The sequence below is a fragment of the Ammospiza nelsoni genome, chromosome 1 (genome assembly GCF_027579445.1).
Source record: "Ammospiza nelsoni isolate bAmmNel1 chromosome 1, bAmmNel1.pri, whole genome shotgun sequence".
Lineage (NCBI taxonomy): Eukaryota > Metazoa > Chordata > Aves > Passeriformes > Passerellidae > Ammospiza > Ammospiza nelsoni.
In genome coordinates this window covers 149,159,572-149,180,543 of record NC_080633.1, presented here as the reverse complement: position 1 = coordinate 149,180,543, position 20,972 = coordinate 149,159,572, and the positions used below count along the sequence as shown (strand labels likewise).

At 41.4% G+C, this 20,972-nt stretch overlaps 1 protein-coding gene across 1 annotated transcript in view; it reads left to right on the top strand.

The window, feature by feature from the left end:
• The window catches only part of COL22A1 (collagen type XXII alpha 1 chain), a 209,404-nt gene that overhangs the window by 150,004 nt on the left and 38,428 nt on the right, over positions 1-20,972 (top strand). The window contains exons 35-42 of the mRNA XM_059474675.1: positions 1,004-1,057; positions 3,086-3,139; positions 4,661-4,714; positions 7,045-7,149; positions 7,591-7,635; positions 9,715-9,792; positions 12,563-12,598; positions 13,882-13,935. Of these exons, the coding sequence (XP_059330658.1) occupies positions 1,004-1,057; positions 3,086-3,139; positions 4,661-4,714; positions 7,045-7,149; positions 7,591-7,635; positions 9,715-9,792; positions 12,563-12,598; positions 13,882-13,935 (480 nt within the window). The remainder of the gene's footprint in view (positions 1-1,003; positions 1,058-3,085; positions 3,140-4,660; positions 4,715-7,044; positions 7,150-7,590; positions 7,636-9,714; positions 9,793-12,562; positions 12,599-13,881; positions 13,936-20,972) is intronic.

Below are 20,972 nucleotides of genomic sequence, written 5' to 3'. Positions count from 1 at the left end.
TGGACTGCAGGACAGCAGGAGGAAAATCAGCTCAGAGATACAATATCTCTGTAGGGTTAGTATTGTCTGAGAGACTTCTTCCAGCTTCATGGTCCTTCAAGAAGGCATCTTGTACTGCTGCTATTAAACCACAGGTCTTGCAGATAAATCATATTTCCAAAACATTGCAGAGCAGTCAGATTCAACCCTAGGTCATCTGACCTGGAATGAGCAATGGCTCATGTGAAATGGTTCTATGGTCTCAGCCATCTTCAGAAAATTTATTGTGTCACACAAAACTATTTCCCATCAACACTGAGGTGTTTCCATTCCACATGGGTGCGTGTTCACTCTGCCATCATATATGCTGTGCCCACCCTATATAATCAGCAGTACTTGGGCATCAACAACAAACCAAACAAAAAAACCCAAACCAAAAATCAATGAAAGCAAACCAAACAAAACCAAACCCCCCAAAACCCAAGTAAAAGCCACTGTAATGCCATGCAACTTTTGACTAACATCTGCTAAATGGGGGACAGTTTAGTGAGCAGACTTTGTCCTGCAAAAATTCTTCAGAAAGGGCTCTCTGATATCTATGGTTAGGACAAACCTTCTGCATGGGGATCTCTTATTATCATTCCTAGACAACTAATGTTTATATTTCAGAGCTGTAGGTGAGTTTTCTGTGAAGGGAGACCATCAAAGTTCAGCTGGAAATTAAGTAGTTGGTTGAGGAGAGGAAGGAGTTTCACCAGATGAACACTTGCAGGTTTCAGCATCCTATGCTGAGTATCTGAGCTGATCAGTCATTAGTAACTCTTCTGAAGCTCAGAGTTTTATTTTTATAGTTCCTTTTCTTGCTGCATAGAGAACTGGGAGCTGTTTCCTCAGCCATTAACTCCTCTGTGAATTAGTTAACAAAACCAATTCCTAGTGCACATTCAGGCATCTTGAAGCCTTTTTGTCTGGCAAGAGGTCTCCTTCCATATCTAATCAGCTGGTATCTCTCCTTTCTGCACAGGGTGCAAAGGGGGAGAAAGGAGCCCGAGGAGAGGCTGGAGCCCCTGGAGAGACTGTGAGTAACTCTTCCCTTGCAGCATTTTCCCCTGGCAGTGACACACCTAAAGGGACACTGACATCAACATCTTGTGGATTCGCAGTCCCAGGCTGCTTGATCACAGAGCACATCCTCATGCACAGCTGGAAGAGGCTGTTTGTGGGCAAACAGGATCATCTGCACCAAACAGATCAATGCCCCATTCAGCCCAGCTCAAGGTTGTGCATCTTTTCCTGCTCAAATCTCTCCCTGCCTAACAAAACACCCTTTTGTGAGTGAGTGTGACTGCACTGCAATGTCAGCCCAGCTCAGGCAGGCAGCTGGAGCAGGGAGCTCACTGCAGCAGCAGCAATTGGTTTTTCATCATGGGTGCTTTTAGGCTTCACTATCAATTCTGCTGGTTTTTTTTTTAATACTGGCTCATCCAGAAGACTCATCCCACACCCCTTTTTGAGGCATTTGTTGTAGGGAGTGCTGCTCTTGTCTGTCTGTATGCTGAGGAACAACAAAGGATTCCAGTCCAGTTTTATTATTGTAAAAACACATAAGACCTTTGCAGCTGAATAAAAGGCCTCAGACTTTTTTTGCAAGCCAAGAGGAAGAAACACTGAAGAACTGTTTGAAACAATGATTGAGAAAGGGAATGACTGATTAGGAGAAGGAAGGAATAAGAAATTCAAATCATGCATCCTAGAGCGCTGAAATTTTTTCTTCCACCTTTGTGTTCACGGTTTTCTTTCTTGTGCTTGTGCTTGGTATCTAAGGAGTGCTCTAACCCTAAACCCTGAACTGCCTGCTTTCAGGAGACTTTCACTCTTGGTTGAAGGACCCCTTAGTATTTTGGAGAGGAGGAAAAAATAAAGAAAAAAAAAGAGAGATGGCAAAAACTATGCCACTTCCACAAAAACCCATTCCTTGGTTTTATTTTTTATGAACCTGGTGGGTCAGAGGATGTTTATGATATGGAAATGCAGATATTTGCAGTCACCTTCCCTTTTCTTGCCATCCTTTCACAGACTGCTGCTGCTCCATGTTTCTGTTGGCTCACAGACCAGTGACTGTAAATAACAAAGAAATGAGAAAACCTTTAAACCTCTGCTATGAGCAAAGGCTGAGAGGATTGGGATTGTTCAGCCTGGAGAAGAGAAGGCTCCAAGGAGATCTCAGAGCCCCTTTCAGTGCCTAAAGAGGAAATACAACAGAGTTTCAGAGGGACTTTCTTCAAGGGCATGGAGTGATAGGACAAGGAGGAATGGCTTGACTGAGAGTAGGTTTAGATTAGAATTAGGACGAAATTATTTCATTTGAAGGGGATGAAGCACTGGCACAGGTTGCCCAGCACCAGCTGGTCTAGAGGAAGGAGTCCCTATTTATGACAGAGAGTTTGGAACCAAATGATGTTTAAGATCCCTTCCAACCCAAATCTATGATTCCATGAAACCTCTAAATATAGCCTGGTAACCCCAGACATACATCTCTATTGGGACATGAATCCCCAAATATATGTCCTCTAATGAATATGTCTCCCATGAAATTTTGGAGACACACGTGGGTTTTTCATGCTACAAATCTTTATCTTCCAAACAGATAGAGACCTGCAATTCAAAACTCTACACTCTGGATGGTTTAGGCTATTTCACTTGTTCAGTGCAAAAGGATGTTTTCAGGTTTTGTTCCCCACAGCAGAGAAAGGTAGAATTGTCAACAAAGCACATTTTGTTGACCTACATTTTTTATGATAAATCAACAATCTTTACTCTGTTCTTCTGATGTTTCTGGCCCAGACTTTCCTTCCTGTATCTGAGCTAGATTTAGGATTTCTTTTGATAGAAGGTAGCTTTAAGCTCCCAAAGAGAGCCTTCATCCATATTGTATTGTTTCATTACTCTTTACACTAAAAAGTTTCAAAAAAATGTGCTATTTTTTGCCTTATTGATGTACAACACCTTGTCTGACATGAAATCCAATCTCACTTGGAACATCTTGTTCCTATGGTGATACAAGTTGTGATATGCACACACACACACTTCATTTTTCTTAAAACAGGGTTTGAGTGGACCAGCAGGGCCCCCAGGTCCAAGAGGCCTGCCAGGAAATGTGGTAAGTATGCACCAGTGTATTTGTTTTCCCATCTGTGCCCTGATTTCTTTATTTAACGTGCTTAGTTTTCCCTTCCATGGGGATTACTATGAAGTTCAAAAGGCTGTGTTTCATTAAACTGTTTCTTACGGCTGAATTGAAAGATCTGGAGGCACCTGGGAATGGTGTATCCATTAACTGTCTTCTCATATTCATTTTATCAAGGGGAGGAACAGAGCTTCTTCATTCCTCAGTAAATTGTTACAAGCAAATTTTGCTGCCAACTCTTCAAGAGAAAACATTCAATGTTTATTGTCTCTTTGGTTTTGTTTCCTTTGCCTTTTTTCATTTGTCCTCTCCTTTTGTAAACAAGACTTCTTGGTATAAAAATAACATAGTAAACTCCCACTTTTGTTATGGAAGCTTGTAAGCATTTGAGCCTAAAGACCCTTGAAATCAATGCAGTGTCCCCTTACTTGGGGGTTCATCATCACTATTAATTTTGCATGACAAAATTTTTCATATTTGCTAAAAAAATCTTCGGATTGACTCCACTCCTAGCTCCACTGTGGTAATTTTCTCTCTAGTTCTTGGGGTTTCACTGGGCTTAGACTGGAGTAGATGAAAAACAGCATTTAGACCTCAGGATATGATGTATTCAGGCACAGGGGTTAGACCATGGCACTGTTAGGACCAGAGTTTATTACCTGGGCAATCCAAGAAAACTTAAATTGCCCTTCAACTAGTTGTTAAGATACATCTGATTTAATTGTATTAATGTAGTGATTTAATTTCAGACTGAAAGGTGATATTGAAAATTAAGAACTTTTCAATTTCATATTCCATTAAGCAAACTTCTATACGAGTAATACCAATATATTACCTATAAAAGCCAATATAGATGGAAATAATTTTTACTGGTGCAGAAAGGAAAATAATTATCACATCCATTCTGAGGTCAATCCAATCTTAATGGTGCCAAGACATGATTTCACATCTTAAAATGGAGTACCATTCTAAGATATGTTTTGGTGGGTTAGGAAGTTACAGTACTTAATTTAGAGCTCTAAATCATCTATATTTTGACACAGAATCCTTTGAGACCTGCCAAGATGTTAAAAGGATTGAAAACTGAAATAGAGGAAGAAATGAACACAGCTACATTTCCCAGTGTTAGGATGCTTTTGGCTTTTCTGATACAGAGGTGGTGATTGGGGGTTGTTGGTAGCATATTAGGAGCTACTGAGAATTTCACAGAACAAAAGAAATAGTTACTGGTACAATGCAAAAATCTGGTACAAGCTCAGTTTCTGCTTTTTCTGTTCAGCTGTTTTTTATATTGAAAAAGAAATTCCTCCTTTAAGGACCTGTTATACACCTTCTGTGGTATTCTCTGGATTACAGATTTTCTGTACTGGGAAATGTTGAGCTGATACTGATCCTTGAGATAAACTATACTGAACCCACAGGTCTGCCCCTTTGTTTAAAATCCAGTACTGCCTACAAAAAAACTTCCAAGCTTTAAAGTTCTTTTCTCTCCAGGGTGTGCCTGGAGGCCCTGGACTCCCAGGAAAGGCAGGAGAAAAAGGGGAAAAGGTGAGTTGGTTCTTTGATGGGTTTGTTTACTTTTTTTTCTTGAGCTTTTTAAGTAATAGGGACAGATACTGTCTGAACTGGAAAATCATTTCATAGGTTCATGGATGGTTAAGACACATGGGTTCATGAATTCATCTTGTCTGAGCTCCTCTATTACACGTTCTGTAAGGTTTTGACCCAGTGGCAACTTTAGAATTTACCTAATAAACCACTGAGATGTGAGTGGATATGGTAAAGTCACTGCTACACAATTGTGGTCTTCATTACCTGACAAGAGCAGGCATTTGGTGTTTTAAGAAAGTCCTATTCATGACAAAAAATCCAAAGCTGGAAGAAAAACTGTCTTTGTGTCCCCTTCCATGAGCTTTCTGAAGTTAGGGGCTTGTGTGTGGTCATGCTCCCCAGAGTGCCCAGCATGCTGGAGTCCTGATCTTTTTTTTTCTGGAGTAGGAATGTTTAATCAGAAACCTGACTCCTATATCCATGTATTTGGGGCTTAAAAGGGAATGAATCCCAACTCCTTCAGTAAAATCTTCTTCCAAGTTACTGAGGTCTGCCTCAGGGTCATGAGAGGACCAAGGGCTCTCTCATTCAGCCCTTGGTGTTGCAGAAATAGTGATGCACTTCACTCACAAGAAAGAAGAACAGTATATTTTATTGATGTAAGACACCAAGTTAATAAAGTTCAGTGGTAAATGCCACAGTGGTTTAACAAGATTCAATGCAAGGTACACCTGATTATTTACTGCATTGAGGACAGGGACAGACAAAACTGTCAAGGAGACCCTTCCATTGAGTCATGAGCTTCAGAAGGGATCCCTTTGTGTTCTAAACTCCTTCTCAGAGTGGCTGCATTCAGCGTTAGTCCTAAACTTGATCAATATTTTGTCTAAAGCATTATATTTGTGGAACCAATCCTTTATATCACTTAGCTAAGGTTTCAGAGTTTCCAATTCATTTACTCCCATTTTGTTTGCTGAGTATCTGATGTGATAAGGTGATAATTTGAGGGGTTACCTTGAGAGGCATCCATGCTCCAGAGTAGATCTGGGCATGCAGCCCACTGCAGGCCCTGGGCTGTGCACTGTTCTTGGGGTAAGATGGTTGGCTCATGCTGGCTACAAATGTTTCTCCCAGATTTGTGAAGGCGTTGACCAGCACTGTGGTTAGGTGAGCACATTGCCCAAGCCATCTCTCTTGGTTTGGAAAGACAGGAGTCTGCTAAGGAAGGCAGGAGCCTCCCCTTAAATGGAAAATATAAACCCCCTCCCTCTTAATTACTATAAATTTTAAATTAAGGGGCTCTCAGGCAAAAAATATGGGAGCAGGAAATAACAGTTCTTTACTAGGGAAGAAAATAAAAAGATGAAATAATCAATGCAGTAAACTAAAATAGCACTGACAGGGTCAGAACATAACCTGACATCCTGTTGGTCAGGGTATTGGTAGCAGTGCAATTGGAATTGTGGGTGCAGCCCTCCTGCAGTGTCAGGGTGGTTCTGCTGGAGCAGGGATCCTGTAGAAAGGTGTATTCTTCCTCTGAAGATCCAGTGGAAGAGGCAGTTGCTGTTCCTCTGGGAAATCGAGTGGAGAGGCCGAGCTGGTGTTCCAGAATCTCCAGATTATATCCAGGTAGCAATGCTTGGCTCCTCCCTCTGGGCAGAGCGTCTCACAATGGGATGCTGTAGTCCTTATCAGCCATGCAGGGACATTCAATGGCTGTTATCAGCAGATGTCTCCCTGGAGGGAGGAGTTGTTGTGGAAGAGTTAAGGAAAACTGCCCACTTAACAGAAGACAACTGCAATACATATGGCAAATAGAATACAATTTTCTTGACAATCCAGGACACCAGTCCTCACCTGTAGGGTTGTTACCTGGCTCCCCAGAACCCACTGTGAGTCAGGAGCAGCCACCACAACCAGAGACATCCAGTACTGCTGCTGCTGCTGCTGGGTGTCACTTGGGCAGGGTTATGGGAAGCAAAGGTCAGGATGGGATCAGGGCACATTCCAACATTTCTCAGTGTCACAGCAGGGATAACCAGTTTTGATGAGTTCAGGTTGGGGTGTGCTCCATGGAGGGAGCACAGCACCACATATAGCTGGTTCTCAAAACATTTTGAAGTCGTCTTTTACTTTCGTTGATGGAAATTACAACTACCTTGAGATTACTGAAGGAAAAGAATTCCCATTAAAGAGGTTTTCCTATGATACCAAAAGAAATCCAGGTAAGACAGCTAGGAAAATATCCATGTCTTTCAGTTCCAGTGAAAGATCTGAAGTGGTAATTGTCCAGTATTTTAATGATTCTGATGGTTTCCCTTCTACAGGGTGATCCTGGAAAAGAAGGAAAAGTGGGTTTACCTGGGCCACCTGGTGGGCCAGGGCGTCCTGGAGAGCCAGGTTTGCCTGGGAAGGGTAAAGATGGAGAAAAGGTGAGTACTGCTGACAAGTTTTGTGCTTGACTAGTTCAATATGAGACAGACAAGCATGACTTCTGCAGGAGAGCATGGATTTACCTGAATCCATGGAAGGCCTGCCTGTGGAAAATGCTCCAGATCCAATCTGTGCATTAAAAAAGGTCAGAACTGAAGATTTCTCAAATTTACACTGAAAACAGAGACCTCCACAAGGAGTAACCATTGTCCTTGTGACTAGCACAAAAATGATTAGCTTGATGGAAATTCCCTAAAAGCTTTTAATTCTTGCCCAATTAGCAAATTGTTTAATTTGGTTACATGTTGGTAAAATATTGCCAGGACAGTGTGAGCTCAGGAGGGCAGTGATGGGAGAATTGCTGCCTTGACTATAGCAAAGTCCAGGCTCTTGTTTGGCTGGATGGTGACTGTTTTCTTGGTTTACTTTTGTCACTTTAGGGGGAAAGAGGACCACCAGGCTTGCCAGGACCCTTTGGACATAAGGTGAGGATGGACTTCATTGTGGACTGCTCATCTTAGTCACCTGAACTGGAGAAAAGAACATGGTGCAAACATGGTCTGTTTTCCACTGGAAAATAGAGTTTGCAAAGCTCTGACTCAAAAATACACTTCTAGCCTTCCAGAGGATTCCTTTCTTTATTATTCCATCATCTCTGTGGATGTAAATACTCAGCTATGAATTAGCTGTGTTCACTTTCCATATTTACAATATCTTCCAGCACTGTAAGAATTCAGCACAGATGGAGTTCTCAGTGCAAACTTTTTCAAGGAAACTGGGACTGGGACCCTTTAATCCACACAACCTGCATGGCTCAGGGGTGATTTGCTCTCAGGACCACCTGTCAGCCCTCAAAGAGAACTTTTCCCTTAGCCCTCATTCCCTTCATCTCTCTTCAAGGAGGATGTGAAATATTTTCCAGTAGAACCAGGTAGTCCTGAACTTGAACATTTAATCAGACATTTCATAAATTGTCCTCTTCAAAATGACCATTTTCTGATCTGGACTGCAAAAAGAATCAGATGTTGAAACAGATTCTGTAAATGATAAGAGGAATATGAGACCCAATCCATCTACATCCCATGTTTTTGAAATAACCAAACTGCTGTGATTTTTTTTTTTAGTTTTGATGCATTTTGTACAAATGCATTGTAGTCTTTTCTATATATCTTTGACAGTTCAGAACACAGACCTACACCCACACAGACACACACTAATAGACTGAGAATTAATATAAAAGTCAGAAAAAACCACTAAAAGAAATCTCATTAAGTATTCTATTCAATAGCAACAGAAGATGATAAAAGTCTTAATTGTATGTGGGAAAATACTATTGAAATTTTTGTATTAAAATTATCTTTCTGAATAAAATAACTGATAAGGGATGTGTGGAGTGTTTGAACTAATCAGAACGCATTTTTCCTCAGTGGCCTTGCAGTATTATTTCTTTGTAGTAAAAGATTAGCTTAAGAAGAAAGCAAGAAAGGGAGAAAATAGGAGATATTGCAGATTTAATTTTGAGTGGGCAGAATCCACAGGTAACCATTTTTCTATCATGCTTCTATATGGCTAGAAATAATGTCATAATAAATTGCATAAATAAGATTGGTTGTTATAAATCTACTGCCAACGTGAGACCAAATCTCCCAACTGCAATGCAATCCATAAAAATCTTATTGATTTCTCCCTATAACTAGAAAACAGATGTTAAATTAAAGTCTTGCAGCTGAATTCTTTCTTAGCCCTCTGTCTGCAGTGTACATTGAACAATGTCAAGCTGTTTTCTGTGCTATTCAAGTTTTACTTTGAAAATCTGTTTTTTAGAAGGGAAAGCTCTCCTTTTGTAGTACAGTGCTTGAGAGAGAGTGGTAGAAGTGTTGACAATTATTTTACCAAAATAATTTCATACACTTCTGTGAGTAGGCCTATGTTGGTAAAGGACAGGAGAATATTAAGATGCAGCAAAATTTCCCTAATCCTGTCTTCAACAGATGAATGATCTATGTTCAGCAGTTTTTGTGCCTTAGCCTTCTACCACAGAAGCACAGAGAGAGAAAAGTGATTTTTGGTGCTTAGTGCTTCCCCAAGCCCAGGCAAGTTCCTGCTACCCTGGTGAAGTCCTTGGTTCTGGAATTGTTCTGGATGTGGCTCTTGGGAGTATGGTTTGGGGTGACTGAGGTGTTGCTGGGCTGGTGGTTGGACTTGCTGATCTTGAAGGTCTCTTCCAACCTTGTTGATTCTGTGAAATGCTGGAAATTTGATGCAGTGCACTAAAATAAATGAACACACGTGCAAAGATTGCGTTTGCCCTCAGTTCTGTGATGTGATGTGATGTGAGCACTCTGAGCCTGCAGAGGGGAGCTGGGGCCCCTGTGGGGGAAAAGGACACTCATGGCACGATGAGATAGTAACTGTGCCATGTCCCCATGCTGCCACATGCTGTCCCTCTGTGGGCAGGACCAGGACCAGATGTACTCATGTGACATTCTGGTGTACCACCTGCTTACATTTCAGCACATTTTCTCATCAGTACACAAAGCTTTTAACTCTTTCCTTTGTTTCAGGGTGAGAGGGGAGCTCCTGGCCTCCCTGGACAGCCAGGAGACAGAGGAGTGCCAGGAATTGGCCTGGCTGGACCCCCTGTAAGTAGCAGATCCTGCTGCAACCTGTAATGAGGTGAAAAATCAGGCATTGCCACCTGGGAAATGCATTGCCTGTGCTCAGCTGTGCTGAGAGCCTGTGGGACATTTTGCCTTCTGAAGGTGCAGATTCCAGAAGAGTCCAGAGGCTGCCATTTGTGGCTCACGTGTCACATCTCTGCTATGAGGGCTAAAAGTGCTCTTGGATTGATTGGTGTCACTCCTGAATTTTATCAGGACTGTCATTCCTGAATTTTGTGCATCATCCTGGCACACTGGCTGTGGATGTGAGAGGAGATCTGTGCCAAGCTCTGGTCTCCTGCACAGTCACAGTCTTGCTGTTGTATGAGCCCTGTTGGAAGGGATGAGTGTGGCACACATGCCCACGTCAGTGACACAGAGACATTCCAATAGCAAAATACAAAATCAGATTGCTTAAACTGCTGTGTTCCAGGAGGGGCCTCCTGCCCATAATTTCCCCCAAATATTTAGTAGGTTTGACCTCATCCAGCTCTGCCCTCCTGACTATCAGTTGGTCCCATGGTGTATATGGGAGTCTGCTTGAAAAATTTGGATTTTCCTCTTGCTGAGCTTTGATCACTCCAGTACTTGTCATGTACAACTCCTTTAGAAATGAGGGGGGTTTGGCAATGCTCTGGCAGTAGTCCTGCTCGAGACCCCCAGTTATGCACTGAATTTGCTAGTGAAATATGTTTAGGAGGAAGCAAATGCTATTTCTTGCTGTAATTGCAGAAGGACATCTGAGCCCTTGCATTCTTTTGCAATACCTCATGCATGCCACAATCCTGAACCAGTCATCAATGTTTGGTTATTATATCTGTTTATCTACATATAAATGTCCCAATTAGTAGAGGAAGTTGCCTTGAAATTATAAGTCATATTGCTGGGTAATGAGTTGAAAAATCTGGCTTTCTGAGGTGTATGTCCACTTAATATTTGCTTTTACTGTGCTGAATTCTGAGTTAGAGCAGACAGGGTTGATCCTGTTTCACACTGTGATCATGGCTTTTATGGTCCTCACAGGTTTACCAATCACTGCAGGTTTCCTAGGTGTCCTTTGATTTATCCAAGGATCTATAGATTTATCAATGATTTATCTAAGGAGCAGTGGTGTTCTTGCATTTCTCAATGTTCAGCCATTAATTAAATTAAATTAACAAATGAATATCTGGCTTGTTTGAAAATCACTAGCTAGTGGATCGTCTTTAATTACAGATTTTTAGATTCAGTCCAGGGCTAGATGAGTTCATGTCTGCATCTTGATGTACACAGGATGACAAAGTTGTTCTTCACTGGGGATTTAGCATCCTCGTCTCCATAAACACAAATGACTAAGGACTTGACTCCAAATGCCGACATCTCTTGTCTCACACCAGAAGATTGGTTTTTTCAGTGTCTTCATTATTTGCCCACTGTCAGGATGTGTAGCCACCTACACACCACACTGTTCTCAAATATGTTTTATTTATTTAATTTGCTTTACTAAATGCTTCTTTAAAAAAAAAAAGAAAAAAAACCAAACAAGAAAAACAACCAAACCACTATTATGATGGTATTTTTTCCACTATAGATTCATCATAACCTCAGCTCCAGTGCAAAGACTGGAATTGGAAAAAAAAAACCAACTCTGTATAACCTTGAATCTAGCAGACTGTCACAAAGACTGAATCCCACAGTAAAAAAAAACCAGAATAAAATCAGTGGAGTTGCTTCAGTGCATATTACACGCTGAATTAAAGACGTCAGCCTCTACTCTTTTTAGCAATGTGACAAAATTGTGTTTATAATACTTCAGCTTCAGAGCTGAGAGCCAACAACTCTTTTTAATTGGAATCCTCACCCTGTTTCCTCCTCTGCCCTTAACCTCTCTCAGGCTTTGCTCCCTGCACAAAAAGTATATATAGATGAGGATTTTTTTTACCTTATCTGCTGAAGTATTGAGTTAGTTACAATTTACATAACACTGACCCATAAACTTGAGCATTAGCAGAGTGTGTTATTTCCAACAGAGTAGGGGACAGCTTGGACAGCTGGGGTGAATTCACATGTTTATGCTGAAGCTGCCTACTGCATGGATGCACAGTATAAGTAGAAACATTTCAATTTTGCTCTGTCTTGCCTTGTGGGCATTAATTAAATTATGCATTAAGCCATTTCTTTAACATGCACTAAGGTGTCTTCTCTCGTGGAGACACTGTGAGGATTAATGAGTTGCTGTGCCTGAAACAGAAAGCAGAAGGAGAGCAGAGTTATAGTGGTAGCCAATTTATTCAAACCTTGTTTTGGGTGTGTTTGGAATACCAGATTGAGTCACCCATGATGGATGTGGCACTGCATCTCTTCTGTGGTTTCCTGTAGAAGTGGGTACCTGCCAGGGGCTTCCTCTACTCAGCTGCACATTTTAAGTTGCATCCCCAAACAAACAGCATGCACAAGCCCACTGCCCTCCCCCTGCTTTGACCTAAATTAAAAAGCACAGAATTCCTGTGGGTAGTTTTCCCTTGTGTAAGAGGTAGCTGAATGTGGTGGTTTTCAGAACCTGGGGGATTTGTCCTGCCCAGCCCAAAGGATGTGTGGATGCTGTGGTTCTGTGTCTCCAGACCCAGCCAGGAGCATGGATTGTCCATGGGCACAGTGCGCACCCATCCACACTCAGGAGTGCAGAGTGCAGTGAATAATGCCTTAATGCAGGACCCACCCTACTAAATGAGAATTTAAAGTGTTTTGATTGCTGTGTCTTTTCTGTTTGTAGGGCCCTGCAGGACCCCCAGGAGACAAAGGGTCACTGGTACAGTATGTCTTTCTAGCTATACCCAAATTCTCTGGGGAGGGGTCAGCCACACTAATTATGTTTTTGCCAGTCATTTCATGAGGGCAGATGTCATTGCTTTGGTTTTGCTTGAGGAATGGTCACAGGGTGGCTGATCCACCAGAACCTCTGTGTATTACCAGGTACTTGTCTGCTCTATTGGGTTATGAGAAAGAGTTGATGAAGAGCCTTGGCCTGGTGGAAATGTTTCTTTACCTGTCAGTAGTCCTAAAAGGGAAATAATGAGTGTCTTGCTTCACCCTTCTTTCAAAAAATTATTTTAAGGCACATAATTCAAGGTATATTTCTTCTAGCCAAGGCCTCAAAGGTTTAAAAGAAACCATATTAGAACATTTTTCTTACTTAAATCCTACAGATTTCAGTATTCAACAAACACACTTTAGTCCCTGAACATTCAGTTTTTCAAGGATGCAATCCATTGGTGTGGCACAAACAACTGTGTACCATGGTCTTAGTAGACACTGGCCTGAATTTCCAGCACAACAGCCCATCCTAGCAGAGTGATAGCCTGGAACTGAGAAGATGTGTGCTATTTCCAGAGTCCCCCATGGCAGGAAGGAAATTATGAATCTGACTCCATGTTCTTAGAAGGCTAATTGATTATTTTATATACTTATAGTATATTAAAGAATGCTATACTAAAACTATACTAAAGAATAGAGAAGGGATACATACAGAAGGATTAACAAGATACTAATGAAAAACTCATGGTCTCTTCCAGAGTCCTGCTACAGCTGGACGGTGATTGGTCATTAAGTAAAAACAATTCACATGAAACCAATCAACCAGCCAGCTGTTTGTTGGATAAACAGTCTCCAAACCACATTCCAAAGCAGCAAAACACAGGAGAAGCAAAATGAGATAATGAGAAGAATCCTGGGGAAGGGGATTTTTCAGAAAATGGGACAGTGACAGTGACCTTTTCTCCTCTACTGTCCTGTGCTCTGTCATATTTTCTCCCTGTTCAAAAACCTGCCTCCTATAAAGAGTCATTATTACCTCTCCAATCAATGTATGGAAATATTGATGCACATGAAGTCCCTTGAGGCACAGAAATTATTGATATCAGGATAGTGCAGTGTGAGCTGTAATTATATTTATTCTTAAACTCTCATACTTGTGTAGGTGCTGGTTAATTTTTCCACCAATTACTATTAGGTTAAGGATTTCTTCTCTTCAGCTAAGAAGCACCTCATAAATACTGCTCACATTACTGGGTTTGTCTGTTCTCTCCCTCTCAGGGTCCCCGTGGTGTGCCTGGGATCCCTGGACCACAGGGGCCTCCTGGCCAGGATGTAAGTAAAATTAAAGTGTAAGTGCTCAAGAAGCTGGTCAGTGCTTGCATCTAATTGCCTTAAAAATTCATGCTGATAATCAAATACAGTCTCTGAGTCTTACTAGGATTGTCCAAGGGACATGATTTGCAGAAGTGGAGCTCTTACAACTTAGGATGTCAAAAGGGAAAATAGTTGGAATAAGGAGGATTGCTTCAAGGAAAGTGGGGTTCATCACTGAACCACTTTAAAATTACACTGGAGAAGGGACTTTGCAACATAAACTGGAGAAAGATCCCACACTGGAAAAGGATGGTGGTTCGGCTCTCTAGGAACTTCTTAGAATCCACTGAGATAAGTACCCTTTCTGTTAAAACAGGGCCACAGATGTTAAATTCTCTGTGAGTTCATTTTGCTGCTGCTATTGTGCATTTTTGAGGACATTTTAACCTCTTGGTGCATTGTGCTCCCACTGTCTCAGTGGTGAGTCATGGAACCGAGGAGCAGAGAGGAACGTGGCAGACTCCCAGCTGGAAAGCTGGCCCCTCTCTCTGCCTGCTTCCACTTCAGGGCTGCATCAGAAAGAGGAGAATTGTTTTTCTTCTATGATGTGGAAACCAGTCCTCTGAAGGAGCCTCTGAAGATTTGGAAGGGCTTGATCTTTGGGTTTAAGGGAACACGATGGAGAGGGGGAAGTGACCTCCTGGAACTCTCCTTCTCAGCGCTGCTCCGTGATGCTGTCATGTCTGAAATGGTACCAGCTCTCACCAGCTCCACAGCAAGCATTTTCCAACCCTGGTGTGGCTTTACTGACATCCATCAGGTGGCCTAAAGGAGGTCCTTTCCTGTGGAAAGAAGGTCTTGTTTTCTTCCCACCTACTTATTCCTAGAGGGGTTGTGGATGCCCCATCCCTGGAGGTGTTCCAGGCCAGGCTGGATGGGGCTCTGAGCAGCCTGGGATAGTGGAAGGTGTCCCTGCCTGTTGGGAAGGATGAAAGTTTGACAAGAAAGTCTCACAGATATGTGTGCTTAGCAGAAAGATTTTTGAATGTAGAGTCTGATGCAGGAATAGAGATGGAAGCAAGTTTTGATATAGAAGAAAAGATTTGCTAAGCCAGTTTTACTAGATAACTAAGGAGGCAAAAGGTGTGTTAGTTAGAAGGGGGTTTTATGACTTAGAGCAAAGGATAAACCCCCCTCAAACAAGAAGATGTTTTTACCAAGCAGAAAGATAGCACAGGCAAACAAGTCAGCAAATGTTGCAAACAGAAAAAAGGTCTCAGAATTTTCCACTACAAGAAAACTGAAAAACAATTTCTAGCTTAAACTGTAATGTACTAACTTTTAGTGACTGGATAACGGTAACATGAATATGGTAGTTATAGTAGTTCTGATAGGCTATAGATAAAAGTTAAGGTATAGATTGGTTCTACTGTATTAAGATGCTCAGCAAAGAAAAGTCTATAATGCACTGTAACCAAAACCAAAGGGTCTCCAGGCCTGCCTGCAGCTGTAGCTCATTTAAGCTCTCATTTAAGCTCTCACACCCTGCCTATAGCACAAGAACTGGATGATCTTTATGGTCCCTTCCAACCCAAACCATTCCAAGATTCTCTGACTCTATTCTTTGTCCCAAGACCAATGATTCAGCCAGGGTTTTCTTCCAGAGCCCATGATAGCTGAAATGGTCCCTTGTGTCCCTGAGCAGCCAGAGATTTGGGATTGATTATGTCCTGCTGTCTGTCCCTAGATCTCATCCCCTTGCCTCAGATGTTTGAAATTTTAAATGAAGATGTTTTGAACAGGAGATAGGATAGATGTGTTTGTTAGAGCTGAACTGTGTGAGGAGAGTACCTGAGGCAGCTTTTTGGAGTCTGTTTCTGGCTCTGCTCTGATCAGCATTGGCTGGTCAACTCTTGGACATGCAGCACTGAGGTATTTACATTTTTCTTTTCCCTGCAGAAAATTAATCCAAACACAAACATTCCTCAGGCTACTTATAAAACACATTCTGTTTTACACTCACTGCTTTAATTGCAGTCAATATGTCTTTTAGAACCTTTCTGCATTGTGTGATCACTTTTTAAACCATTCTGTCTGTGTTTCAGGAGGTATAATTGGAGGTACAGGACACATTGCAACATTTCTTGGTGTGTCAGCAGGGATAACCTATTTTGACAAGATCATGCATTTGCAGTTCCCTGATCTCTGTCTTTATTTAACTAGCATAAGGAACTTTTTGTTCTGCTTCTGCACTCTTGTGTGCCAATGCAGTGTTCCTGTATCCTCTGAAACATGTCCATTTTTGTACTCTGCTGTGTTCAAACAGGATATCATTGGATAGGAAAGCTCCAATTTGAATTGCTAATATGAATTTGCTGTGCAGCTCCCAAGCCATGCAGTGTCAATTGCCTCAATGACTTGCCTCAGTGTCTTGTACTTTGCTGTGGCCTTTGCAAATGTATTCCGTGTTTTTTTCCTGAGACTGAAAAATTCTTTTAAATCACATTTACATACATCAAGTTACTCTCTGAATTATTTTTCCAGTTGCAAACTCATCAGATGCTTGTGGAAGTGCCTGCTATCAGTTGCATTCTCTGATATAGCAAATCAGATTTACAACTGCATTTTGGGAGATGAAAGAGTCAATATTGTTTTTGCAATATATGTGGCCAAAATTCTCTCCCACTGGTGAATAAATTGGAGCTTTTTACATGACTACCTTCAAAATTTTTTCTGGTCCCCTCAAAGCATGTGTCATATTTTTTTGGGATAGCCCAAAGTCACCTTTGGAAACAGTTGGCTACTCAGTCTAATATCAAGAATTCTCAGGACAGTGTCTTTTTTTATTAAAATTTAGGTTTTGAAAATACTTGCCTAGTTTTGCAGTACAATTGTGCTGCTTTGGCCTTGTTCTGTTCCTCTTAGAAAAAGCCTTGCTATTTGTTTGTCTTCTAGAGTTCATTATGTCCATAAATCCCTATGAATTATCTTTTTCTGTGACAAAGCTGGGACATGTTGTCTGCTTCCATATATATAATATTCTTGTCTTTAAATTTGCATCTTTTTCTGATTAACCAAAGCTTCAATTCTTAAAGCCTAAAAAGTGTGCTTTTTTAAGGTTCTTTTTCCCTAATAATATAACTACTTTTTTCCATAACAGAACTACTACACATTGTGCCTACTGTAGGGATCTCAGTCACTTAAAATTACTTTCTCTTGCTTTTGGAGAAAAAAAAAATCCAAATCACATTTTAATCTGTCAGTATTCCTGTATCAAGCATTAAAATAGTGTAGCCTTAAGTACCTTCTGTTGGAGAAGTTAGCCAATCTCCTAGTCTGAGAATTATAAAAAAAGTATTTCTCCATGTTCAGTGATGTTATATGCAGTGCTGTCTGCTCCAGAGCAGGTCCCTCCTGCCTGGTTAAATTAGATATATGGAGGAATTTCTTAACTGTGCATGTAGTGAAGCACTGGAGCAAAATGCCCAGAGAAGCTGTGGCTGCCCCATCCCTGGAAGTGCTCAAGGCCATGTTGGATGGAGCTTGGAGCAACCTGGGACAGTGGAAAGTGTCCCTTCCCATGGCAGGGGCTTGGAATGAGATGGGATTTCAGGTCCCTTCCAAACCATCCCATGATTCTATGAAAAAGTTTATTAGAAGATGTAAAATGACAGGACAAGCCACAGTGGGCAGGTGCAGGGCTCAGCCAAACAAGTGTTCAGCCAGCTCTGGTTTACCAGCCCCTTTTATACCCTTTTGTGTTTACCTCCTGTTTGTTTGTTCCTCTCTCTCCCTGCACAGCCCCTCATGCATCTCCCCAGCCCTGTCAGTCCCTCTGCCCTCCCAGTTCGTGTCCCCCAGTTTACAATCTGATCATTTGCAAGGTCCAGATTGCCCTCCCAGCAAGTGCAGTCTGTGGTTTTTGATGGCCCATCAGTTACTGCCAGTGACAAGATCTGCTGCTTCTTAGGTCTGTGTGTCTCTGAAAATTTACGTTCTGATTTCCTCCTTTTCCTTTAATTTCCCAGTTGACAAGGTCCTGGATGAGGTAACCTTGCTGCAATAAGCCTCCTCATATTTCCACATGCCTTGATCAATTAGTGTGAATGTCCAGGTTTGCTTCCCATCACTGCCATCCTTTTTTTTGGTCAGGTTTGTGTCCTTGAAATTCTAATTTATGACTTTCTCCTTCTCTTTCTTTGTTGAATTCAAAAAGATTCTTGACCAGATACCCCTAAAGGAGCAGACACTCTCTGGGCAGCCACTCTTACACTTCATGTGTTGGGAATGATCTGTTCTCCCCTGCCTGTCTGCTGGGAGATAAAATGTTTCTGTTCAACACACCTATTTAGTGTCCTTAGATTAGGAAACAATCTGAATGAGATATTCTCTTATCCTCCTATTAACAGTGAGGGCACCTGTTTAATAGGATCTTTCTGTATTTTGATTATGATAATTTGAATTAACATAAACACTGAATTAATCACTTTTTAATTAGGTTAATTATTTATGGTAACTAAGTTCCAGAATTACTGAGAAGTTCATCGTCCCCCTGCATTTGCTTTCATAATTGCAGAACCTTTGTGGATGCATAAATTACTGCCAATGGATTTGAAAAGCAGAGTTTGCTGTTCTGAGGTTGATTTCCCCATCCTGTTAGAAGGACAGTTCCAGGGAGCCTTTGTGTTTGTTTTACTTACACCCCAAACCAGGGTACACTTATTAACCCACCTATTGTCTCTTTATTGCTGTGGCATGTAACTGATTTAAGATATTGCATTTCAAGTTCAATTTTCAGTCTTGTAATAGAACTATCCCACCATATGCCTGTGTGACTGACACATTTCCCCTATACACTTATGTTTCCTTACAGAGTTTCTTTAAGTATTTTCACATGCACCATTGACCTGAGCATCCTTTTCCCCATCAGAGGATTTTGCCTCATAACTACACCAGCATTTTATTCAGAATATTCTGAATTGGAAGGAACCCACAAGGCTCATCGAGTCCAAGTCTGGAGTGAATGAGCCATGAGGGGATCAAACCCACAACTTTGGCATAATTAGCACCATTTGCCAACCAACTAAGCTAAATATTATTTTTTAGCATTATCAGCAGCACAGTTTCCATCAGTTCCCATTTAAAGACCATTCCTGTGTGTCAGATTTTGCAGACTGATGCTCTGAATACTGTGCATCACACCTCCTCGTGGCTGACATCTTTTCCCTGTACTGGTGTGCTGTACCACTCACTGGATATTCTGCTTTGTGCCAGCCACTCTTGGCTGCAATCTTCTGAAAGTGTTCAAACTTTTTGAGTTTTCCAACACTGGTTTGTTACTTGGATCTGTGCATTTTCCCACATCGTGTTAGCAGCATTTATTTTCTGTGCCATGCAGTTTTTTGGTCAGACTCATTTGCTTTTCTCTGAATTTTCTGGCTTTCTCTTTTCCAGTTCCTTCCCCTCTTAGCTTGTCAGATGCAGTTTTAACTTCCATGTCTTCATTCTAACATTTTCATTCTGCTCTGAGCAATGTGAAGCTGCATCAGGGGAGGTTTATGTTGGATATTAGGAAAAGATTCTTCATCCAGATAGTGGCCAGACACTGGAACAGGATTCCCAGGCAAGTGGTCACAGCACCAAGACTAACAGAGTTCAAGGAGCATTTGGACAGCGCTCTCAGGCACATGATGTGATTCTTGGGATTGTCCTGTGCAAGATCAGGAGCTGGACTTGAATTTTTGCAGGTCCATTACAATCCAGCACAGTTTGTAATTTTATATTTGCAGCTTGTCTGTTTTTGTCAGCCTTTTCTAACTCCAGACCTCTACAGACCAGCAATACTTCCTCTACTTTTGACTCTGCTTCCATTGGCCTGTTCTCTGATAATGCACCATGCTGAACTGCCATTATCCACATCTGGTTTGTTCAGTTTGGCTCACAAAATCATTCTTCAATGGACATTCTCTGGTTGCAATCTTGTACCTTTCACTTTTTCTGGAGAACTTTTCCTCCAGATTCAGGGTTTTTTTCAGATTTGTCAGCCATGGCACAGAGCTTAATCTCTTTTTCTGTCTCATTTCCATGCTTTTAGAGACATCACCAGCTCCACATCATACAGCATGCAAGAAAATGGGTTCATCCCTTTTTGTCTCAAGGCACTCTGATACCATGTGGACATGATAGCTGTGCTTAATCCTTTCCAAGGATTTCCATTTTATTCACTCTCTCCTTGCATGTCTTTTCACATAACTAAGAAGTCTTTTCCTATATTCCTTTTTTAAAAGATCTTTAAATACTCAGATTACACCGCTAGTGCCATGTTCATATTTCAGATCCCAAAGCAGAAGGCTGTCAGTGAGCCCTATGGCATATATTTATAGCTGTGCTACTAGTCAGCATGAAAGACATTTCTGAACTGTCTTTTCTGTCTTGCTTTCTGATCCAGGATTATTCTCATGGCTCAAGTTTTTGCTTTGCATCACACTTTTTAGAGCAAGTTCTGTGTGAGTCTTCTTGAACAAAGTAGGTCTGGGAATATAAGATCTGTGTAATTGTATTTAGCCATCCCCCTTCCCATTTGCAGAGGTGGCTGAGAACACAGTGGAGAAGATGCCAAAAGCATGACCTGACAGCATCTGTGAAAGAGAAGGGACTTGGGGAACAATGCACAGTTCTCTGGATTCACCTTGAAATTCTGTGGAAGAAGGAAGGCTATAAATTACTAAAATAATTACTTATATTTACTCAGTTCCCCAGAAGAACTTCTGGGAAGAAATGTGAGCTAAACATCTTCTTCAGACTTTGTCTTCTCTTTGTTCTCACCTGCAGAGGGTTTAATTCCTCAGGAAACAAGAGTTCATCCATGAACTTCAGGACTACTTCAGCTCCACTTTAGGTCCATTTCAGTGTGTGTTTAATTTTTGTCTCTTAGAATGACAAGGTATTTGAAAGGTTTTTGCTCATCCAGAAGCATTTAATGTGGACATAGAAAAAGATAATTGATATATTTTCCAATTTTTTCTCTCCTCTGGCAAGACATACAGGATTTAAGT